The sequence below is a fragment of the Amblyomma maculatum genome, chromosome 2 (genome assembly GCF_055883805.1).
Source record: "Amblyomma maculatum isolate TAMU_Amacu chromosome 2, ASM5588380v1, whole genome shotgun sequence".
NCBI lineage: Eukaryota > Metazoa > Arthropoda > Arachnida > Ixodida > Ixodidae > Amblyomma > Amblyomma maculatum.
This window is the reverse complement of record NC_139345.1, coordinates 116,319,122-116,340,977: the sequence shown is the minus strand read 5'-3', so window position 1 is coordinate 116,340,977 and position 21,856 is coordinate 116,319,122. Positions and strand designations below refer to the sequence as shown.

Below are 21,856 nucleotides of genomic sequence, written 5' to 3'. Positions count from 1 at the left end.
GAGGATAGGAAGAGATCAGACTACGCATGAGAAACAGAGAAGCCAAACCAGTTAGCCGAATATTTTTTTCATTATAGTAAGGCTTTTCCAACATCCAGCAATATGCCAAGTCAACCTGTAGGCATTGAAGGCACAGGTTGTTCGTGGTTGGTCAGCATCACTGTGGAAATCCTTTGTAACCACTATAGGTGGATTCATTGTGATCAAATTCTGCATGGCCTTTAACCTTTCAGTTACGAAGTCTGCAGTGTGTTATGGAGATACTGATTAGCTTCCAGCCAAGCTTTGCTAATGCAAACTCGTGGCTACACATCACAACTGTCGCACGCCATCCACAGCACATCGAAGCGTTTGTTGCAAAACCGATCCAAGAGCTCTGCTGTTGGCTACCAAAAGTGTCACATACATTTCAATTTCACTGTTTTCCTCTTTCACTTGCTCAATTTATTTTCGATGCAGGCAGACATAATGCAAGTGGGCAAAAAACCTACTCCGACATGAGCTATTTTGCTTTTGCGAACCACTCATGCGTCTGAAGAATGGTCAATATAAATGACGCTTTGTTGTGAGCACAAAAACCTGATTTTGTAAATAAATGGTAATTAAAAGGTGATTAACAGCAGAGTATCGCTGCTGCTTTTTTTTTTCTTTTGCACTAGTTTCCTAGATTTATAAGTGGGTGAAAAAACAAGAGCAATCTGTGAAAGAAGCAACCTTGCTGATGCCTGCAGTTTATCTAACGCTAGAACGTAATCCATTCATTCTATTGTGTACTTCCCAAGATTACTCATATATGTGAAGGTACAAGTGATGCAGACCAGTCAAACTTCTAGTTCATTCCGCATCGAATGCGTACAGTGGTTTTCACCCTATTACGCAACGTCACTGGTGATGAAGCGTTTTATTAGCTACTGCGTTCGCATATGGCCATTATGTAATCGTGCGCAACGCAAATCCGACTACAAGAGCTAGGGCGTACTTAATACATCGTTGGCTGTTTGAGAATGAATGAAGCACAACTCACATTTTGGCAGACCACGCGCTCCCGACAAGGATTTTGGCCTCTTGGTCTTGGCCTTGCTGCAATCGCTACAATCGCTCGGAAAGGTGGCGCCACCTGAGGAAGCATTTTGTTTTTTTTTCAGCCTTCGTGCGTATGTGTGTATGTGTGCACGTGTGCGCTGTCTGGAAAGGCTGTTTATGTTTTGCCTTTCTTCGTCCCTCGCTGGGCGGCTGAGTGAGCCGCCAGCTGATAAACCTCGATCAGCAGTTGGACAGCGTCACAAAACTGATCTGGGGTACAAATATTTAAAGGGACACTCTTCGAGAGCTAGCACAGTATTTCGCTGTTCGTGCCGCGCACTATTCCCCTTTCGTATGAGCTGTTTTAAATGCGGTTAGCGAAATATTTCCAAAGTATTTGGAGTGAAAGCCAAGATACAGTTGATAATAGCTAGCGTCTTGAACGTGCCGATCGCTCTTGTAAACCGGCCAATTTGGCAGACACGAACCAAGTAATGAGCGTCATTTTGCTAGCGGTTCTGCGCACGGCTGAAAACAATGCACGCATTGCTTGGTCTGGCCTGGCGGCAGCAGGCGCTTGGAAGCAGTCTGCTGCGATCGCGCGCACAAGCTCCTGTGGGCCAACTGCTCCGGGACTTTGCCGCGCATCGCACGCTCATACACCTGCTGCCGGCATGAACTGGTCGGCAAAATTGCAGCGCTTGTTGGAAAATTTTGACATCACACGAATCAGTAAGTCTTGCGTCGATTAATTTTTCTAAACGCGTACTCTGCACGATCGGATGCTCATCTGTACCATGTACGCCGAACGTGTACAAATACCGAATTTTCTTTGGGATTCTTGAAACACAATCTGCTGCTCCACAAAACAGATTTTGTCGTTGATGTGTTACGATCTTTAGAAGGCATGCAAGTTGCAAAAGTGAGCTGCAAATCTACGAAAATGAAACCACATTTCCAAGCGTGATGCGCGCGGATGCGATGGCTGAAGCAGCCGCGGCGACTTCGCGCTTCGTGGCATTGGAGGCGTTTCGAGCGCGTCTGAATTGATCTCGACGCTCTTTCTGCAGGCTTCTACCATGAGAAGTGCAAGCCATTTTTTATCGGGGACGAGCAAATGGGCTTCATTCGGCCAAACGATTGGATGCACCTTGCTCCCTACAAGGATGCCTTTCAGTACGATGTCAAAACGAATCGGGTTGTTCTGAATCCGAGTTGGAAGACGTACGAGGAGCGCAGCTCAAAGGTCGCCGACGTATTGCAGGATATACGGAGGAAGAATATCTTCAAAACACTGAAGGGATGGAGGAATGAGGTATGTCCACTGCATCGGTACGCTGTTGTTTACGTTTCTTGGACTGAGTTGCGCGCTCGCCTTTCCGCTGGTTCTAAATATAGCTGTTCAGTCCATTCAGTTGGCTCATTATTTGGTCTCGGAGCTAGTTGGAAACGCGATAGTTACGTCGCTGTGTCCAGCACTATTTAAACTATCTGACACCGGCGTTTTCTTTTTCCTTTGCTAGTGCTACGATGTCAGTGCCAGGTTTGGTGACAAGCCAGCTATGAAGATGGAAAGATCCGCAACCTGTAAGCGACCCAATATTGCTTTCGGTTTTTGCTTTCTTTAAATTTCCTTCCTTGTTAGCGATTTCTGCAATGCAGTAATGATATATGTTCGTTTGTTTGCACGAAGGCCTGTTCGGTCTGAAGCGATACGGCGTGCACATCAATGGATACGTGAGACGGCCTGACGGATCTATGAGCGTCTGGTTTCAGAGGAGATCGGCAACGAAGGAAACCTTTCCTAACAAGATCGACAATATGGTAAGGTCCAATGCATGTTCGTGTATATTATTTATGTTGCATCGATCGAGCTCGAACGAACTTGTCCAGAATGAATGAATCAATGAATAAACGGACTTTTTGACATGTAAGCTGCATGTAAACAAGAAGAAATTCGTTTCTAATGAATGAATCAAAGTATAAAATCTGTTACACGGAAGTGAGGAGCAACACAAACTTCATTTATAAAGACTAAATAAAAAAGTGATTGGACTTTAAGTGATATAACTTTACTTAAATAGATAAAAGTGACGATGAGTTTTTGTGATTTGATTAGAAAGAGGTCAGTAAGTAAATAAGCTACCTTTATTACATTAATCTGATAAGTTTCTTCATAATTGGTGTAATAAATGTGCTTTCTCTCATGAGGAGCTCACATTCTGTACTGTGCCTTTGTACAAATTCTGCCCTTTGTAGCCAGTAGCCTGTTTAACCAGCCCTTTATTATAGACAATAACAATGTATTGTGATATCGTGTTTTGGGTGGCATAAATTCATCATTTATAACAAGCCAAAATAAAAACATTGCTGCATGCAAACAGGCATGCAGAGCAATGCGGGCTATTTTCTCTGGCTTGGTACGTAGGGGCTAGCATATCACTTTCCTCTCGAGAAAATGAAAGACGTGAGAGAATGTCGTGCAGTATACTCATGCATATTGTAAGCCAATCCAAAGAAAAGGCGCATCCCCCAGTTCAGCACAGTTTTCTCATGTGGGCTTGTCTCCAATTACTTCCGTTCTTGTCTTCCCACATATTAGTATATGTGGTCTAACTTTGTTTCAGTCAATATTGTCCGTTTATTCTAAAAGCCTTTATCATCTTGGCCCTTTAGGCATCCACTTTTTGCACACATTGTAGCCGTTTCGGTCACTGTGATTTTTGGACGTAGCGAAGGAAGGTTTTCTTGGGGATATGCAGTGACAAGCAGTAAATGACTTATTTTCACGGAGACCCAGGTTTTGCATTTTTGCCAGTCTCAGGCAGCATGAAAAATTGTTCCTGTAAGTGGCTTTAGAAAGACATCAACATAATTTGTCCCATCAAAAAAAGAAAAAAACAAGATGGTTTGGTTTGGTTTGGTTTGTGGGGTTTAACGTCCCAAAGCGACTCAGGCTATGAGAGACGCCGTAGTGGAGGACTCCGGAAATTTCGACCACCTGGGGTTTTTTAACGTGCACTGACATCGCACAGCACACGGGCGCCTTGCTTTTCGCCTCCATGGAAAAGCGGCCGCCGAGGCCGGGATTCGATCCCGCGTCCTTGGGAACAGTGGTCGAGCGCCCTAACCACTGCGCCACCCCGGCTTCAGTATGCATTTGATACAACTAACATCAGGCAGAATTCATGAATACTTAGATACATTTTTCACAATAAGTGACATTAAGTGCCTGTTTTTCTCAGGAGCTTTGCACCCTTCGAATTCACTGTAAGCTTCCGCAAGTCTGCCATGGGAGTGGACTTCACGTTTATTCTTAGGTCCAACCTTACCTCTACTGCAGTTTGTGCTCACTGCAAAGTGTGTGGAAGATGTGAGCACGAAAGGACATGCCAGTCCTGCTTTAGCCGTGCTATGTTGGCTCTGTAGTTGTGGCATTCGACTGCTGATACTGGGGCCGCGGGTTCAATCCCAACCCCTGGTGGTCACATTTTGATGAAGGCAAAATGCAAGGTGCTTGTGTACTGTGCAATGTCAGTGCATGTTACAGAACCCCAGGTAATCAATATTACTAGAGCCCCCCCCCCCCCCCCTCCCAACTGCAAGACCCCTTATGGCCAGTGTTGCTTTGAGATGCTGAACTGTATATAAACCAAACCAAACAAAACTTCTGCTTCATGAAATTTAGGTTCTCGAGGAATTTCTAAATTGTGGCTTAGCTACATTATCAAAGTTTGAGCTTGTGAAAATTAGCTAATTTACAACATGTGTATACTTTTACTCTTTTCCCAAATCTCTTGGTCTTTTCATTCATAGAACTTCGTATTAAAACATTTAAGACATGCATAACTAGCTGACACTTCATGTCTTGATAATGAAACACTGTCTCCATAAATCTGCTAATGCAATGCATAATTCTCGCTAAAGTCTCTTCACTGTTAAAGAATTTGCATAACCAATTCTGTAATATATTTTACAATTGAAATTGTCCCTTTGGTACAGCTTTGAAATTTACAGACTAGCTTTGGACAAGAAAATATTGCGAAAACATGCATTGAAAGAACTAAAAAAAAAAAGAAATTACCATTTGTCAAACAGCAAGGCCAAGACAGCTGTCAGTAGAGAGAAAAAGTGAGTACAGAAAAGCTAAGTGGGCCATGGCAACTAGAGACTTAAATGGCCATTCCGAATTGTTGTGTAGCTTGGCTGGGTCAGGGAGGATAATAAAAAGCAATAAAAGGAGATAAAAAAGAAAAATATGCTAATCATGAGGAATGAAACTAAGTGAACAAGCCGAAAGTAGAAGTTGTGTATTAATTCAGTTAGAATACCATACCTGCACTTGTCACATCATACTGACAGTTGCCTGAATCCAGTAAGTACGAAATATATATTTGTGCATTGGTACTAAATGTTGAGGCTGTTACATTCTTATTGCATCATGATAAACCAGCCAGCCCACACCAGGCCTCTTCTAAAGGAAGATATGGCCAGATGCAAGCATTTTCCAAATTAGGGAATTTAAAGGGAAGTACATACTATATTTTCCGGTTTATAAGACGCACCTTTGTATAAGACACTGCCCTCATATTTCGAGGCTTTCAACGAAGAAATCGGTATATAAGACACACTCTTGTATGAGACGCACCTCTCTTTATTCATGTTAGGGCAGTAGGACTTGACTATATATGTTTGCTCGACTATCACATGCTATGTACCTGAAAAAAACTTTGTTACGTGTGCATGCGAATGATATAAAAAAAAAGAAGCAACACTTATGCTTGAAAAAACTCGCTCATTGAGAGCAGAAACACTTTATTATTACTCAAAGCATTGAATGGCTTCATCCTGGTACATAGTCGCCGATTTCTCGTGATAGTGCTCAGGCGCACTACCGAAAATGTTGTTAGAAAAATGGCGTCTTACACACCGGAAAATACGGTAAGAACATCCAGTCCTTTTTTTCTGCCAGCTAACCTCCCCCCACTGTCTCTCCCCAAACCTGGATCGACACATTACTCAGATTCTTTGTCAGGTCTGAGAACAGCAGTTATGAATAGCTGGTTTTCTCATTTCTTCTCTCTCTCTCTCTTTTTTTTTTAATTTGGCAAAAGGTTTTGTTCGTGATCTTGTAATAGCACGACAGTCTGATTACTGGGAAGTCATGCGCAGTGCGCTGTTTTCCAGGTGACGGGAGGGTTTTGTGTAGGCTACACCCTGACCCAGTGCGTCCGCAAAGAAGCACAGGAGGAAGCCTCTTTGCCAGATAACCTGCTGAGTGCAATCCGGCCAACTGGAAATGTGTCGTAGGTGTCTTCTTTATTATGCAGTTTCTTCCCTCTTTAATGCACCACATTGTGGGCTGTATTTCAGGAAATTGGGAACTACATGTGGAAACTGGCAGAATATGGGCAAACTGGCTAGCGATGAAACCAAAGATGTAAAAAGTTTTCATACATCCACTCACAAAATATTTGGTTAAAATACTTGCCAAAGGATATGCATTCCATCGAGAATTCAGTTGCCTTTCATTACATGGGGACCTTCCTGTACAACACAGACAGTAGGCAGGAGGTTACCAGGGCATTTTTCTTGGGAGTACAGTATGGCCCGGCACACACTGTAAATTGTCCTCATTTGGCTGTCATATGCATTTTCAAAGCTGGATGCAGTATTCATATGGCACTTTGTGAGCTTAACAGTCATTGCATTGAAAGCCACTGGCCTTTCTACTGACTGGCATTCTCAGTGCCTAGCATTGTGAACAGGTTGCAGATGGCAAAAACCTGTTGCCTCTGCCGTCTCTGCACCTATCTTGTTACTTTTATGGCCATTGTCATCCTCACCTTTTTCATGTTGTTTTAAATTTTATGAGACCGAAAGCGCTTTCTAAGTGCATGCTTGCATGCTTTGTGAGCGATGTCGTGTAAAAACACTGGGTAAAAGTGGAGGGCACTTCGTCCTCTGGCTCTCAACTCCTTAATTGGTCTTTGGCATGCCAGTTCCGATAGGAGTACGATATTCTGAATGGTTGTATTCTGTGACCAATTCATTTTAGAAAAAGTTGCTATACTGCACCTCAATTGCATTAAATCAAAAAGGGAAATGCATAAAAAAAATGGAGTGTTTTACCACATTGGCTCTTTATTGTTACACAGAAAGTGATGGGCAAATTTCTAGAGAGGCTTTTTTTATAAGACCACCAACAGCTGCGTTTCGATAGAGGCGAAACGGAAAGACGTCCATGTGCTGTACAATGTCAATGCAACTTAAAGATCTCCAGGTGGTCAAAATTACTCTCTAGTCCTCTGCATCTCTTTCCACTTTTCCTCCCTTTCCTCACAGCATGGTTCAGGTGTCCATGGAGAAAGCGTGACATGTATATTGCACTTTTCTTTTCCTATAAACCAACTTACGATTTTTTTCTTTTTAGAAGAAAGTAAAGAGAAGATGCGACTAGCTGAAAGATTGTCATTTGTCATCGTTTTAAGTTTAGCACCAAGTACTAACTTGTGAATTTGAATCCAGTGTCTCAAAGGTTTTCTTCATTTATTCTTGCAGCTTTACTGTTCAATGATTCAGTGGAATTTCTAGGATCCTTGTTTTGATATGTTTGAATGTTTCTTGCAGATTTGTATATGAAGATGAGCGAGGCATATTCCCGGAAACTATCTTTGTCTTTGACCTGGAGCTTCCAGCAGACTTTCAACCTCAGTGCTCAGACAACGAAGTGGACAACTTCTACCTTATGACAATTCCAGAGGTATTTACATCTGTTGACATGTGCATGCATGGTCATAAGTCGCAGTAATAGGGAAAGTTGAGCTAGTTGGTACATGATTGCAAATTATGAGCGCTGCGACGGAGAACAACAACGAGAGAGTAATGACAAGAACAGGCACTCCTGTCCTTGTCATTACTCTCTCGTTGTTGTTCTTCGTCGCAGCGCTCGTAATTTGCAGTCATAAGTCAAGCCATGCTCTGTAAGAAGCATAAATCTCGGAGCTCCAGACTGGGAAATTTTGAGCATGGGGGCATGGTGTGTAATATAACAGTGTATGCATTCAAAATATGAAAAGCTGCAATGTATCAATTTGTTGTTGTAGCTTGTGCTTGTAATGATTGCACTGCTGACTTTGTTACTTGGTACTTTCATCATGATCTTGTTGTGCACATTAATAAGGACTTTTGTTTGTGCTTCGAACATCTTATTTCGTTTTTCTCTCCTACTCTCAATAGACATTAAGGCACATGTTGATCAAGGATCTGGCCATATAGTTAAAAAGGCATTTTACATTCTCTTCTTGGTTGCTATTGATAAGATTTTGTATCATAGTGAGGATTTGCACAGAAATGTTATTACTATATCATGGTTTGTGTATGTGTTCAATTTCTCTTGCTAAGAGCTGCTGATCAGAGTTGCTGAGTTACATAAACTTGATGAATCATCATTCAAAAGTTGAAACCCTGCCTTCAGCAACTTATTAAAAATGCCTGCATGATCCTGATTGGGCGTTAGTCGCAGCTGTACTTGTATTGTGCAAGTAGAAGCAACCAAGCTACTTTTTGAATTTCTTGCTTGCCGACAGAGCAGCAGCTCCTCTAGTATAGCGTAGTGTTGCAACTAGTAGTATAGTCATTAAATCTGGTTGCCTCATGTGGTGTAGTACATGTGGTCTGCAAATGCATGCTGTCACCCAGTGGCCCTGAGTTGGGCCCTCTTTTATTTGACAGTGGCTGTCCTGTTCGCAGGTCAGAAATTTAGTTTTGTCCGAAGAGTTCAAGATTACAAGCTGTCCCATCCTGCTGGACTTCTTGGTGAGGCATCACTTCCTGTCACCCGATGAAGGTGAGCAGTCTGTGCTCATGGCACTTGTGGCTCTTTGAAGAAAACTTTGTGGCGATGTATGAACAGTTGAAAGACTGAAAACAGACCAAAACCTATCATGAGGTTGTGGCGGAAATAGAGTAATCTTATCTCATATCATAAGGATCGAGCACTTCATATCCAAATATCCATAAAAAGAGGACTTGACATGTTTACTTTGACAGAAAAATTGCATAAAGCAAAATGAAATGCTATCATTCCAGTGAAACCCTGTCATTATCACTATATCCTACCACAAAGCCATGTCTTGTTAAAGTGTCACTTTTTAAGCCCTTAGCATTTTTTTTTTTTCAGTACTGTTGATCACGTTTTATTTTACATAGTTCGCACTCTTCACACTGTATTCTTTGATTAAAAGCAGCTCTCCATTCACACTGCCTATGACGAGCTTTTAGCTTTTGTCACTAGAGAGTACCACAGTGTTTTCTTTTTTGGATGAAGCTATAACCACAGTACCCAGCACTTTCATCAGCAAGGTGTATGTCATTTTATTTTGCCATAATATGTTAGGTGTGGAAATACTAAAATGCTTGAGTGCTGTCTGGTAAATGAGATTTATGTTAGTTTCTGGTCCATCACATTCGCTGATGTGCAATCAGGCTTTTTGATCATTGTTTCCATCACTGTGATGTACTAAAAAAACGGGCACATTCAAAGATAACAAAATTCTTTTCAGAAAGACTTCTTACAGTGTTTCTAACAAAACCATTGTGGAGTGGAACACAATATAGAACAAGTTTTCCGTTACACCAGAATAATTTTAGTGCTTAAATTTTAGTAGTTGATTCCTTCAACCTTTTGAAGGTAAGGCTAGCTAGGTGTGAAACTGTGGGGGCACTTCAGTCATTCATATGGACGTCATCTTCAGGTGATGTTTATTGCTGCTTGCATTGAGTGACAGGACATATGGAACCTGTTCTTGTGACAAGACGTGTTCATGGTTCGTTGCAACAAATGTTCGTTTCACTGTATTTATGTCGCTTCTTCAACTTGTTAATGTGATAAGAACCACAACATTTCTGTACAGCGCCGAAGGTTAGATTTTTGTTTCCGCAACCACTATTATAATGTATTGGCGGTATGCCACATACCTACACATAGTGTTTCCTTTCTCTTTGTGTTGTCAACGGGACAGTACTTTACTGAGTAGTAGGGTTGCCATTCATTTGTCAGGCCAACACTACTGGAACAAGCATTAGAAGTGAAGAACTTGTGAAGTGAGAGCACCTTGTGGCATGAAATTGGTGGGGTTTGTCATTTAAAGCCTGCGGCTCTGCTGTCCAGAGTTGCCAACATTCTTGTCTCCCACTGGCCTCTTTTCAGAGCCGAACTACTGTCAACTCATCGACACTGTGCACATGCCACTGCACAATTTCTACCCTTCGGCAATGGTGCCCACTGGGGAGACCAAGCATCGCTTCCACAACAACTCTTCGGCAATATAACTTATGCATGAAACGGTTCCTAAGTTAAACAGATCCTATGTACATATATTTATGCATATGCAGGCATACACATATTATTTATTATACACAAAAACTTACATGCGCACATACATGCAGCTTGCATTGCTGGGATCGAATCTAGCGAACTGCAGCTCGGAGCGAAAGACTGGCACATAATCTGTAAGGGAACCTAATCCACCTCTCTCATTCCACCAAGTGATTCAGTGGACTAACCCAAGTATGTGGAGGTTACATCATTGGCTACCAAATGAGAAGGCCTGTCTTTAAGAAAGCACATTTCAAGACAAGTAGATGCACTAGCAGAGCAAACGAAATAGCGAGTTAGTTTTTAGGCATGCAGTGATAAAGTTGCTCATCTGGAAATGGCAAGATTAATTTTTAAGGAGTAAGAGTGGCAGTGCCTTGGATTGTATGATTACAGCACTGTAATAGACACGGCCGCAATAGTGCCTCGTGGCAATGAACACATCCCACGTGCTGTCCACTAGCCCCTTCTTGCTGGATTTTTTTAAAACTGAGAACTGGCGTAGTTCCTGCTAGCTCTAGATGCTATAGGGAACTGCAGCAGCATGGGGCCGCTGCTGTTTTTATTAAAGGAATTTGTATTTATGTTCTAGTTTGATGCTGTTCAGTGGCAGATGCTTTGTTTCGATTTTGAAACAACTGTCATCAAATACATTCTGTCTCGACAGAGAAGAGTACTAGTGTGCTGTTTTAACCCTTGCAGATGTCATTTATTGTTTTGACTCAAAAAACAATTATTTCTTGGCCTAAATCTATATCTATGCCTCAAGAAAGAAGCTTTGTTAGCCACTATAGTTTGTTTTTTAAACGCACATAAAATTTCTTAAAAACTGTTAAAATAATTGGAACTGTAATATAGAAATACCAGGATTTATGAAATATCTGAGGATCGGTGAATCATTTCGTTCTTCAAAGGTACACATGATGTAGGAATTCAGAGAAAAATTTTAGGTATTAGTATTAGAGGCAAAATATCTCATCAGGAAATGGCCAAAGCACGGGTGGAGCCAGGAAATTTGTGGTGGGGAGGGAAGGGAAGGAAGGGAGTCTGTGTATAAATGTAAATTTTGGGTAGGCATGACTGCTGTGTGGCATCGCTGTGCAGAAAAGTAAGGAAACAAATGCAATGGTTAGGGCATCATATGTCAACTTCAAGCGAGTCAGTGAGCTTGTTCTCTCCAGAAACTGTGCGACTTGCTCAGGAAACTTTTCTTCAGCTTGGAAAATTTTTGGGTGCCGACCGCGACCTCTTGCCTCCCTTTAACAATGTCACTGGGAAGAAGACGGGCTATCATGCTCCCATTTTTCTGATATATTTCTGCATCATTTGCTAGCTCTCATTAAAAATGGCTTTATATTTGCAATGTGAAGGATTATAAATTTGCCTGAAACAAAGAAGTTAGAGCACACTCTCAGGAGAAGCTGCAAGTTTGTAATTACACATTTGTATGCAAAGCGCCTTGACGGGTTGAAGAAAGGTTAAGGGCACTATATCAGTTTGTGTGCATTAAAAATGGTGTCATTTCTAAGGTGTCTTGAGTGCTTCTTGTAGACCTTGCGTAGCCTCAATTTAACCACAGTGCACTGTCAGAGGATTGAAACCTGTGTTTTCTTGCTGGCATGGTGTGTCATGTCCTTCTGAACATGTATTTGTGGGTGATGAACTTCTTGCTGTCAGGCACATGAAGAAAGTCAATAGTCACTGATGCCAGGTTAGGCTTGAGATGGTAAAGCCTCGAGGCAAGGCAAAGGCTGCAAGAAGCATATATAAAGGTGAAAATGAGGACCTGACTTGTGTGCTATTACAGTGTGAAGTGAATAAGAGGGCACTTTGTTTTTGAAGTCATGCTTTTTGAAGGGCTTTAGCCTTGACACTTTATAGTAATATGATCTCATCTCAAGAGATCATGCTAAAACACTGTGCTGCTGTAAGTTGCTGCCAGTTGTTCTTTATCACTTCATGCTATGCTGAGTATGTGCAAGACCAGTTCACGTGTTATAGTCCACTTACTCTTTCAAAGTGCCCATTACATTGTCATTGCGATGTTTGAATAAGTAATTTTTTTTTCTTGACTCTTCTTTCACTAATTTTTAACAATTTTTTATCAGTAATTTTTTATAGCCTCTAATGCCGCATTTATTCTCAGGAACTATGTAGTTTAATGTAACATCTATGGCTGCATGAGAATGGTTGCTTACCTTATTATATTTATGATACTCACAGGTGTCATTGCAGGTTATTTTTTTATTCAACTTTTACATTGCAGACAAAGCAAAATGTATGCTCGTATTGTAACAAGGGCCCTTCATTTTTGGATAAAACCTGATTTTAGAGCACAGCTCCTATGCACCCATTCTGCAGTCGAGCGTGACGCCGTTGGTGCCATTGCCGGTGTAACCGAGTGAGAGAGTCACAAGCCAAAGCGAATTTTTCAGAGAAAGAGAAAAAAGAGCCGCGAGCTCTGCTCTGCTCCCTTGTGGCTTTTCTTTCTCTTTTGAGAAATTCTGTTTGGCTCATGAAAAAAATAGAGTGCTTCTTAACTGCGCATACATGCAGACAAGCATCTCTCGAATCCTTTGTCACAATATACCACAAAAATGCTTAAAAAGCTGCACTCAAATTTTGCATTAGGGAGTATCGTAAATGCCCTTAGAAATTTTACCCAGCTATCCTGCCAATGCATCTTAAAAGTTAGTTTTCCACTGCACGAAACTTACACGAGAGTTAGCTGATGTCCTGCAATTAAATCGTTCTGGGTGTTCTAATTTTTCAAATATATTTTAATGCTTGTTATTCATGATATAGCTTAATTTTAAGACAAGCTTGAAAAGCATGATTCAGAAGCGAGAGGCAAAAAAGCAGGGGCAGAGCACAGTTCTTAGCAGCATCACTGTACCAAGTGCTGCCTGCCCACAGTAACATCATGCTGCTAAAAGGCTTTGAAGCATTCTAAAGCGCACGCTATGTTGCTAAATGAATAATTTTTCATATGCAAAGGTAGGCGGGCCTTACACAGAAGTGAAAGTGCTATGCAGGAGAATGGCATAGCATGGAACAAAATAATTGCAATTGGTGAGAAAAAAAAGCTAATATCTAATTTGAAATAGTTTTTCAGTGCAACCTGCTATTTACCTATTGTTTACAAAATAAGGAAAAAGAAAGCAATAATTTTATACCCACTCAAAGACGAGTAGTTATAGTAAATTGTCTTTTTCTGCAAAAAGTAACCCTCAGCAAAGAAACGCAAATTAGGGAACATTTTATGAATAACCCAATCCCTATCTGAGTTCAAGCTTTGTAGATACTGACCGATCTTACCTGCAAATTCCAAGGAAAACAAAACCAGAAAATGAAGGGCCCTATTTACATAGCGTGCTACATTTGCATCTTTATGGATCTCATTTTGTTCATGGAATGACTTGGTCTTGCAGTGCATGCAACTGAATCCATGAATAAAGATTATTTGCAGACCTCCTACCAATCACAAAGATGCCATTTCATTCACTGTGAGGTTTGATTGCGCACAGTTTGCATCTATAACGTGCTTTACTTTGATAGTGCGATGCAGTTCGAGTCTGCCCAAGCCGTCGGATACAACTGACGTTAATGAGCACAAAACTGAGTCAGGGTGTAGCGTGGTGATACTGTTCCGATAATCAACAGTGCTGACTGATGTTTAATGTGGATCACTGATGTAGCACGTTTTTACTACAGTCACTTGCACAGAATAGCAGTACTGGCTCGTTAATTCAATTAGGGCCAATTTCTTGTTATGATAGTTGTACTAGTTGAAAGCTCCCTTGCATTCTTTTTATATGCATGGACAGTTTTGGCACTGAGCCCTCCATATAGCTTCAGTGGAACGCACTTGCAGTTTATGCCACCATGAGGATAGTAATAGAAGTTCAGGAGCCGTAGGACCTGTTGGGACGTAACTTGTGAGCTTTCTGGACATTCTGAACGCTAGTGAGGATATCTTTTGAGGATATCTGCACAATGAACAGACTTTCCCTACTTTCTATTTAATGAAAAAAGATAGCACAATAATGCATTTATAGATTGGTTAAATTGCACAAATTGATCCACAGAGCAATGTAACCAGTGTAAACTGCATTGCCATCATGTAGTGCAACACCATAATGATGTATGTGGTGTGTACATCTATCTACACTACTGCATGGTGCAAGCTGTGTAGTTGTTTTAGATGGCGTTATGGTAGTAACAAAGCAATCTGCAGACATGCTCAGCTTGTTCCGATTCCCTAGTGTCAGTTTCTTCTATGCTTCTTTAAACTGATTTTTCATTACCAGATTGGTTCTCGGGCTATTTGAGCGTCCGTCTTTTTTTACTGAACTTGTGCATAAGCTTTTAAAGACATTTTTCCTCTCTCTCTCTGCGTCTCTGATGCTCTTCATTCATGCAGTGCCTGCGAGGCTATGAAAGGATTTGAAACTGATTTCGCCTTTACTTATACAACATTTCAAAAAAGAGATTGAAGGGTTCTGTCTGGTTCTGTGTTCATAGAATGAAAAAGAGCCGAGGATTAACTCTCCTGTACTCTCTCCGCTAGCCAAAAAAAATTCCATTTGCTCTGAGGGTCATGCAAGAGCCCATTAGTAGGGGTTGTGTGGTGAGAGTGCGACTGCTCAGTAGATCCATCATTGTCGTCAGAAGAGAAATGGCATTGACTCTCGTACCATTCGAGCAGAGCAAAATTATCAAGGCACGTGCACATGCAGTGGTAAGCTTAATATGCGGTTTAACTACTTCGGGCAGAGGCACGAGCGTGCAGTCTTTTTTTTTGTGTGAGAGGTTTCTTAGTTTTAAACAAGTAGAATGTGGTGCCACATAGAAGGACTAACTGGAACTGAAAAAAAAAAAATAATAATAATAAAAATTGTTTGAAGTTTTACTAGTGGCACTGCACTATGGCCTTTTGTGTTAATTTTCACCATGCTTGTAGGAATCTTCTAGTGCAAAAACATTGATACACAAAAGCTTTGTTCCTGTACCACTTTAAATAAACCGAACTGACACCTAAAGTAGGCCTTGATATTTAATCCAATGTGACAAAACTTTGGTTCACGAATAATGCTTTGTGCTGAGGCCTTTATGTAGTACCTGTGCACTCGTATGTCATGTTTCCAGTAATGAAGTAATCACCAGTTTATTCTATAATAAATTACTTTTTCTCTTGACAATGAACAGAATGTACCATAATGCTGTGTATGTGCTGGTAAAAATTGCTTTGTGGAAAGTGTTTAAAATTGAAATAGAACCGGCCGTTTGCTTCGACTAAGGAAAATACTATTTATGCTGAAACACTGTGGCAATGCAGTTCATCATCATTTATACCGATGCATTGCGTGTACAGCTGTTTGGAATGTTTACGTAGGTCTCATTGTTCTGCGCTCAGGGTGCTAGACTATGGTTTTGCAATTCCCACTCCACTTATGTACCTTGGTAACTATGTTGCATTTCGTGATAATGACTGAGCAAAATTTGTACTTGCCTTTGCAAGTAATTGCAGAAATGAATCATTTGGTGTGAAGTGTTCATGCCTCCAAACTTATAATTTAATCATTCGCTTGAAGTAAGGCTATGCATAAGTGAAATGAAAGAGATACAAAGGAGCCACATATGGTGTGTTATCTCTGGGTGTTTATTTTGTTTTGGAATGTGAAATTTAACAGGCTTAGTAATGTGTTTAAGCAAGCACACTTTTGCTCAGGAGTGCTATGTGCATGGATTCATTGCATTATGAATTTTTTTACCTCAAAACCCACCTTGAGCCATGTAGTTTTGCTAGGGAAATTCTACTTTGCTTTCTCGAGGCACTTTGAAAGAAGTTGTGATTCGTTTTTCATATTTAAAAATTAACATATTGACGTAACGAGATTAACTGGATTTTTATAAAGCGCAGTCAAGTGCTGTCTTATTAGCATGCTATTTTGGTTGTTTAAAACTCGTACCTTTGTAAAAAGGAAATTAAGGCCAGCCTAAAGCAGTACTTCCCTGCAGGATCCCATGATTCCACTCATACCTTCACACTTTGTTTTGTTAAAAATTTAATGCCTACATTCGGACGAAGGCTTACATGTAGCTCATGGTGCCCATATTTCATCTATAGCAATTGAAGGAAAGGTCCAGAATAGTCTGCACATTCCAGACCTTACCCCATTTCCGTCTAGTAGGCCTAGTTCATCACGCTGTGTGTATTGAACACAAGAAAGGATCTCAGTTTTCATGTCGCATATCATTAAACTTAATGGAAATTCGAACAGCAATTCATAAAATGAAGTTTGTTTCCTTCAAATGCTGAGAGCAGCCATTTTGGAAGAGTCAGCTCACACTGGTTTGCCGAGAGGGGATGCACATGGGTAGCATCATGCGTAAACGTTTTGTACACTATTCGCAGTTTTTTCTAATATTAAAAACTTGTGGGCTTTTACTATGCTTCTCGTTTCAAACATATAGTGGGGATTTTTTAATGTCTGCACTAACCACTTTAGCAGTAGGCTTCACACCAGATGTTTGTCAAGGCTCAGGAAAAAAAAGGTTTTGAGCCTGTTTTTTGCTGCCATCTTATATTTTGTGGGTGGGTTACTGCTGGGAAAGCTTAGGTTTGGGTCAGAATTAAACTACCCATTTGTGCCTGGAGAAGAGAACCTTTTATGACCCTAGGTCATCATAATGATCTCTGAATATGCACCCATTACTGAGATGGCAGTTCGCCTTCGGTTCATTCTAAGTTCTGTACCTGATACCCACTTTGTGAAGCATTATCTTGGTCACCTTCGTTTATACCTTACTTCGTCATATGGTATAGTTTCGTTGTGACTGTAGTAATTAGTTTCAGGTACTGAAGGGCTGACATACCAGCAATGCAGACCTTGGTTTTTTAACTACTGATTTATCCCTGCAGACTGGCTTTTCCAGAATGTCATCACTTTACTTACAACAGCCACGCTTTTGTTGAGATATTTTTTGAGTCTCAGCCTTTATCCATCTTGTTGAATTCTAATGAAAGTCTACAGACAAGAGTCTACTGGCAAATGTGTGGGTGAACACTGCTGAAAAAAATGAACATTTCGTCAACCTTTTATTAAACACCTTTAGCAGACCGTGTTGTGTGTTGCCGTCTGCATTACCGGAGTTGCAGGATCCCTCTCACCAGCAGTGCTTCTGCACTGATTGGTCCCGACGTGGTGGGCGTGCGCTAAACTGACGGGCAACCAGCGCCATCTGACGGCCTCAAGGCGAGCTGCCACGCGTCAGGACCAATTAAGTGCGTGTGCACTGCCGGTGGGAGGGATTCCGCAACTCCAGTAATGTAGACAGCAATACGCAACACGGTCTGCTAAAGGCGTCTATTGTAGATGAATGCCGACTTCATTCTGATAGTGCTCAGCAGCACAAGTTATGACAAGCCATCAGGGCAGATTAACTTAAAAGAATATTATGTTCAATGTATAGGATCAGACAGTATAAGTAGACGAACTGATTATGTCATCTGTGCTATTTTCCTTTGCCTTCGTTGTGAAAGGGGTGCCTTGGCATCCATTGCTGAATAGTGTGTGTGTATGTGATGGGTGGCAAGTTAATTCTGAGGCTGTATATTTAATCTAGGGCAAGTTGTGATCTGCATGCAGTACCTTGCACTCTTTAAAGTGGTTATTATATTTGTCTCCAGATGTGTATCTAGTTTGTGTACCTGACACGTTCAGGCGTGGCCTTATATGCTGTGCTTTATTTATTATTGTTTTGGGCCGGTGGCGTTTGGGTTATTTGGTTTGGTTGTAGTTTATATGGTTTTATTCTTTTCTTACGCGTGTGACATTTCTATGAAAGCATGCCACAGCGCACAGTTTCAGAGCCAGTCTCGGGTTTCATTGGAAGTAATGGTACTATGTTTTATGTCAACCATCTTGAGCCTAGCAAAATTCTGCTGTTTTGTTGAGTAGTTTGGGTATCGACCTTCACTTGAAATATCCGGATTGTTAGATGAGCTTCACGGCATGGCCGGTTGGTTCAAATTTTGGTGCTGAGCTGGAGTGGGTTTTTGAGCTACGGTTCGTATTAACATTTTCTTCCCATAGAAGCAACCTTCAGAAATGTAAGCAATTGAAGGTTATTTTGGCATTCACACCTATTTGATTGCAACAGTTTATTCTGTGGAATTATTGTTTAGTGTGCACTAAAGAAAAGTCAAGGAAGTAATAATGGTAATGTGCACACAGTGAAGTAGGCACTCAAACAATGGTGTACTGCGATGTTGTTAAGACGCAGATGCTCGTTTTCAACAATTGCAGTAAGGGGACCATAGGAACCCTGTAGAGTAATAAGGATCATGAAATAAATCTCTGTAAGGGCTATCTGCACATGCTCAATAAATTGTCGTGACAGCAGTAACGGTAGCATCACAAAAGAGAATTTTAGCATAACACATGCCACTACAGCTACCGCATGCTGTGCAGCATACAGTAGCATTGCGCATGCGCAGATTGATTTGTGGTTGCCAGATGCTGCCATGTGCAGGCCAGTAGCATGCACGCCTGCTGCATCTGGATCATTGCTGCTAGACATGAACTGCACATTTTCAGTGCGACAATCCCAGGCAGGGGCGGTGGTGGTATTGCTGCAAAAATTTTCATCTTTCTCTTTATTGGTTCAATGCTGAATGACCTTCATCTAAAAGCTTTGGTCGTGTCGTGATGTAAGGCTTGTCAATGGAATTGTGATGCACAGTAGCCATTGTGGAGTCGATTTTGGCCGATTACTGTTGACTTGGATTGTAGCGATTAATTGCACACCTGCACTGCTAAGTTGTAATGAATTTGTCAAATCGCACTTATTCTGGCTGCCCTGGTGCAATTGCTGGGAATGAGAACAGAGTCTGTGAACTTGCTTTGCATGTGAAACTGCTGAAGCCCATGCTCCTTGGTTTTCAGAGAGACGTATGATACCTGTATATGGGGAATGTGATACATATACGCGAGAATGATTTTTTGGCCAGTGAATAAAAGTTTACACTGCGTGCGTCGCACTATAGAATCTATTGTGGTCTTTGTTTTTAAGGCAAAAGCCTTTAATGGCTCATGCTGTCATGGACAAAATGTGTCCCGCTTTTGAGGCGTTCTGGTTGGCCTAGGTGGGATGACGTCATAGAGGTCTTGACCAATCTCAGAGCCCCACCACAGTATGCGCGAATGCATGCCTTATATGGTCATATGGCAATCAATGATCAATTACTAATTAAATAATTATCAATTGGGGACTAATAAAAGTAATTGGATAATTAGCTAATAAATGATTAACTAAATAATTACTCATTAGTGTCAGTTGCGCAGCAGAATGCAGCTCTTAGGCATTCGCCTTTCACTACTTTAGTAGCTAAAGTCCGTAATTTTTTATTTGGTTGTTGCGTTCAAGTTTAAATAAACGTCCCTAGCCATATAATCGAGGAGCTGCACTGTCGAGAAATGAATTCGCAAACGTTCCGAATCATTGCTGTGTGGGTGTGAGAGCATGGAGCCTGCATCGATGTATATGATCACGCACAGTTTTGGTCAAAAGTCTTCAGGCAGCATAGTTTACTTCTCAGCCATGTAGTCAAGGGCTCACAAGAATACTCTTCAAGCTAGAAACATCTGCATGGGGAGAAGAATTCTTGCCCTTAGTCTTTAAAATACATTGTGGTTGTTAAAGACGCTGAAGACTTTTGATAAAGGCTGCACATGTGGTGATGAGGAGTGTGTAACCTATGCTGCATGATGCTTGAGTCATTTAAAGGCACAGAGAACAAACTGGTTGAAAGTATGTAGGTAAAGTTGTGTTGTCTATGTACGTTGCTTCCGTACAAAATTACCTTTGGGGAAAATATTGTTACGGAGCACAGTATATCGAGACGACGACGACGTGCTGATGTGAAGTAGTGAAGAAGACGACGCTCAGGCCTAGCTAACTTCGTTCTGCGGTGTGTGGTGTGCGTCTAAGAGTGAACTAGCGTTTACCACTGTGTTCTTTCCTTAACATTTGGTGGAGGATTGCTGGAAGTACGTAAGTCGCCAAACCTGGATCTCCGTAGTGGCCGCCAGATTGGTACAATCACTATGCAATCCGACGCGACACCTTCTTGAGCGGCACCATCAGCTCCCACCATCGTCATGACGCAGCCTCGCAATCCAGGCACCTTTTGCGGCACCGACCACATCGACGTAGAAGACTGGCTCGCCATGTACGAGCGGGTCAGCAAGCACAACCGTTGGGACGCGACCCTCATGCTCGCCAACGTAATCTTCTATCTGGCAGGTACGGCGCGTGTCTGGTTTGAGACGCATGAAGACGATATCACATCGTGGGAGATGTGCAAGGAGAAGCTTCGAAACCTATTTGGCAAGCCGATCGGACGCAAGCTTGGCGCACAAAAAGACCTCGCATCCCGTGCCCAGTCTTCGACGGAATTGTACTTGTCTTATATTCAAGACATTCTAGCACTATGCCGAAAGGTGGACAGCGCCATGTCCGAATTAGACAAGGTGGCCACATATCATTATTAAGACGATGTTTATAATCTGCTGCTTTGCAAAGATTGTCCAACGGTCGACTCAGTTATCCAAGTTTGCCAGTTATCCAAGTTATCAAAAGTGATATTTGAAGTAGCAAGAGTGAATACTAGTGCTGCTTGCCTTGAGCCTTCACACATCTTGTGGTGTGCATACTTGAGGCATCTCACACACTGAGAGAGCTCATGCATGTACTACTAGAAGGCTCTCCATTGCTAAAGCATGGTGGCATATAATTTGCCTCATATGCGCCTACCTGCTAAGCAGAGGCATATATTGCCACATCTGCTTAACATTGTTACATGCGGCTCGCGGCCCCATCGGAAGCGTTGGCCTGGCGGCTCCGTGGCTCGGCGGAAGGCCTCAGCGGTCCCAGCAAAGACGAAGCATCGACTAACAAAACAATGTTTAATGCAACACCACGTAGGACTGGGCAGAGAAGCTGGCCCGGAGAGAAAACTGACACGCTCGCAAAGCTAGTGTCTGGCGTCATCCCACGGTGTCTGAAGTCTCTTTCGTAGTAGTCTCCCGCAGCGGTTGTGGCTGTAGGAAGAAGGAAAAGAAAATGCATAGGCCTGCTACTGGCTCTGTAGCTGAGCCACCTCCGCTGCCTCGTGCGAACAGAAGAGAAAATAGAGAAGAAAAAGAAGAGGGAGCGAAAGTCGCTCGCCGCAACAGCTGTCGTCCACCAGCGAAGCAGTGGCGGGTACAATGACGGCCTACAACAGATAAAAATTCGGTGGCAGGCTAACCCCCGCCGCAGCCCCATCAGGGCCAGGATGAGCCACCCTCCTCCCGCAGCGGAATCTGCCGCTGCTTTTTATACGCTCCTTAGTTCAGAGGGAAAGGGAGAGAGTTCATGTCCGAGCAAGCTGTGATGACTCAGTCT

General features: G+C 42.0%; 2 protein-coding genes across 3 annotated transcripts in view; one reads left to right on the top strand and one right to left on the bottom strand.

Annotated features, from left to right (window-relative positions):
• The window catches only part of LOC146199641 (tRNA endonuclease ANKZF1-like), a 45,695-nt gene extending 44,536 nt beyond the window's left edge, over positions 1-1,159 (bottom strand). For both annotated transcript variants that reach the window (XM_084595162.1, XM_084595161.1), the window contains exon 1: positions 1,025-1,159. The gene's annotated coding sequence lies outside the window, so the exon portion shown is untranslated. The remainder of the gene's footprint in view (positions 1-1,024) is intronic.
• LOC146199640 (uncharacterized) lies at positions 1,157-19,456 on the top strand. The gene is made up of 8 exons (XM_084595163.1): positions 1,157-1,755; positions 2,094-2,338; positions 2,547-2,610; positions 2,717-2,847; positions 6,211-6,329; positions 7,654-7,786; positions 8,776-8,872; positions 10,235-19,456. Exons 1-8 carry the CDS (start codon positions 1,518-1,520, stop codon positions 10,354-10,356), a joined length of 1,149 nt encoding a protein of 382 aa, XP_084451289.1. The 5' UTR covers positions 1,157-1,517; the 3' UTR covers positions 10,357-19,456.
• The last annotated feature ends 2,400 nt before the right edge of the window (positions 19,457-21,856 follow it).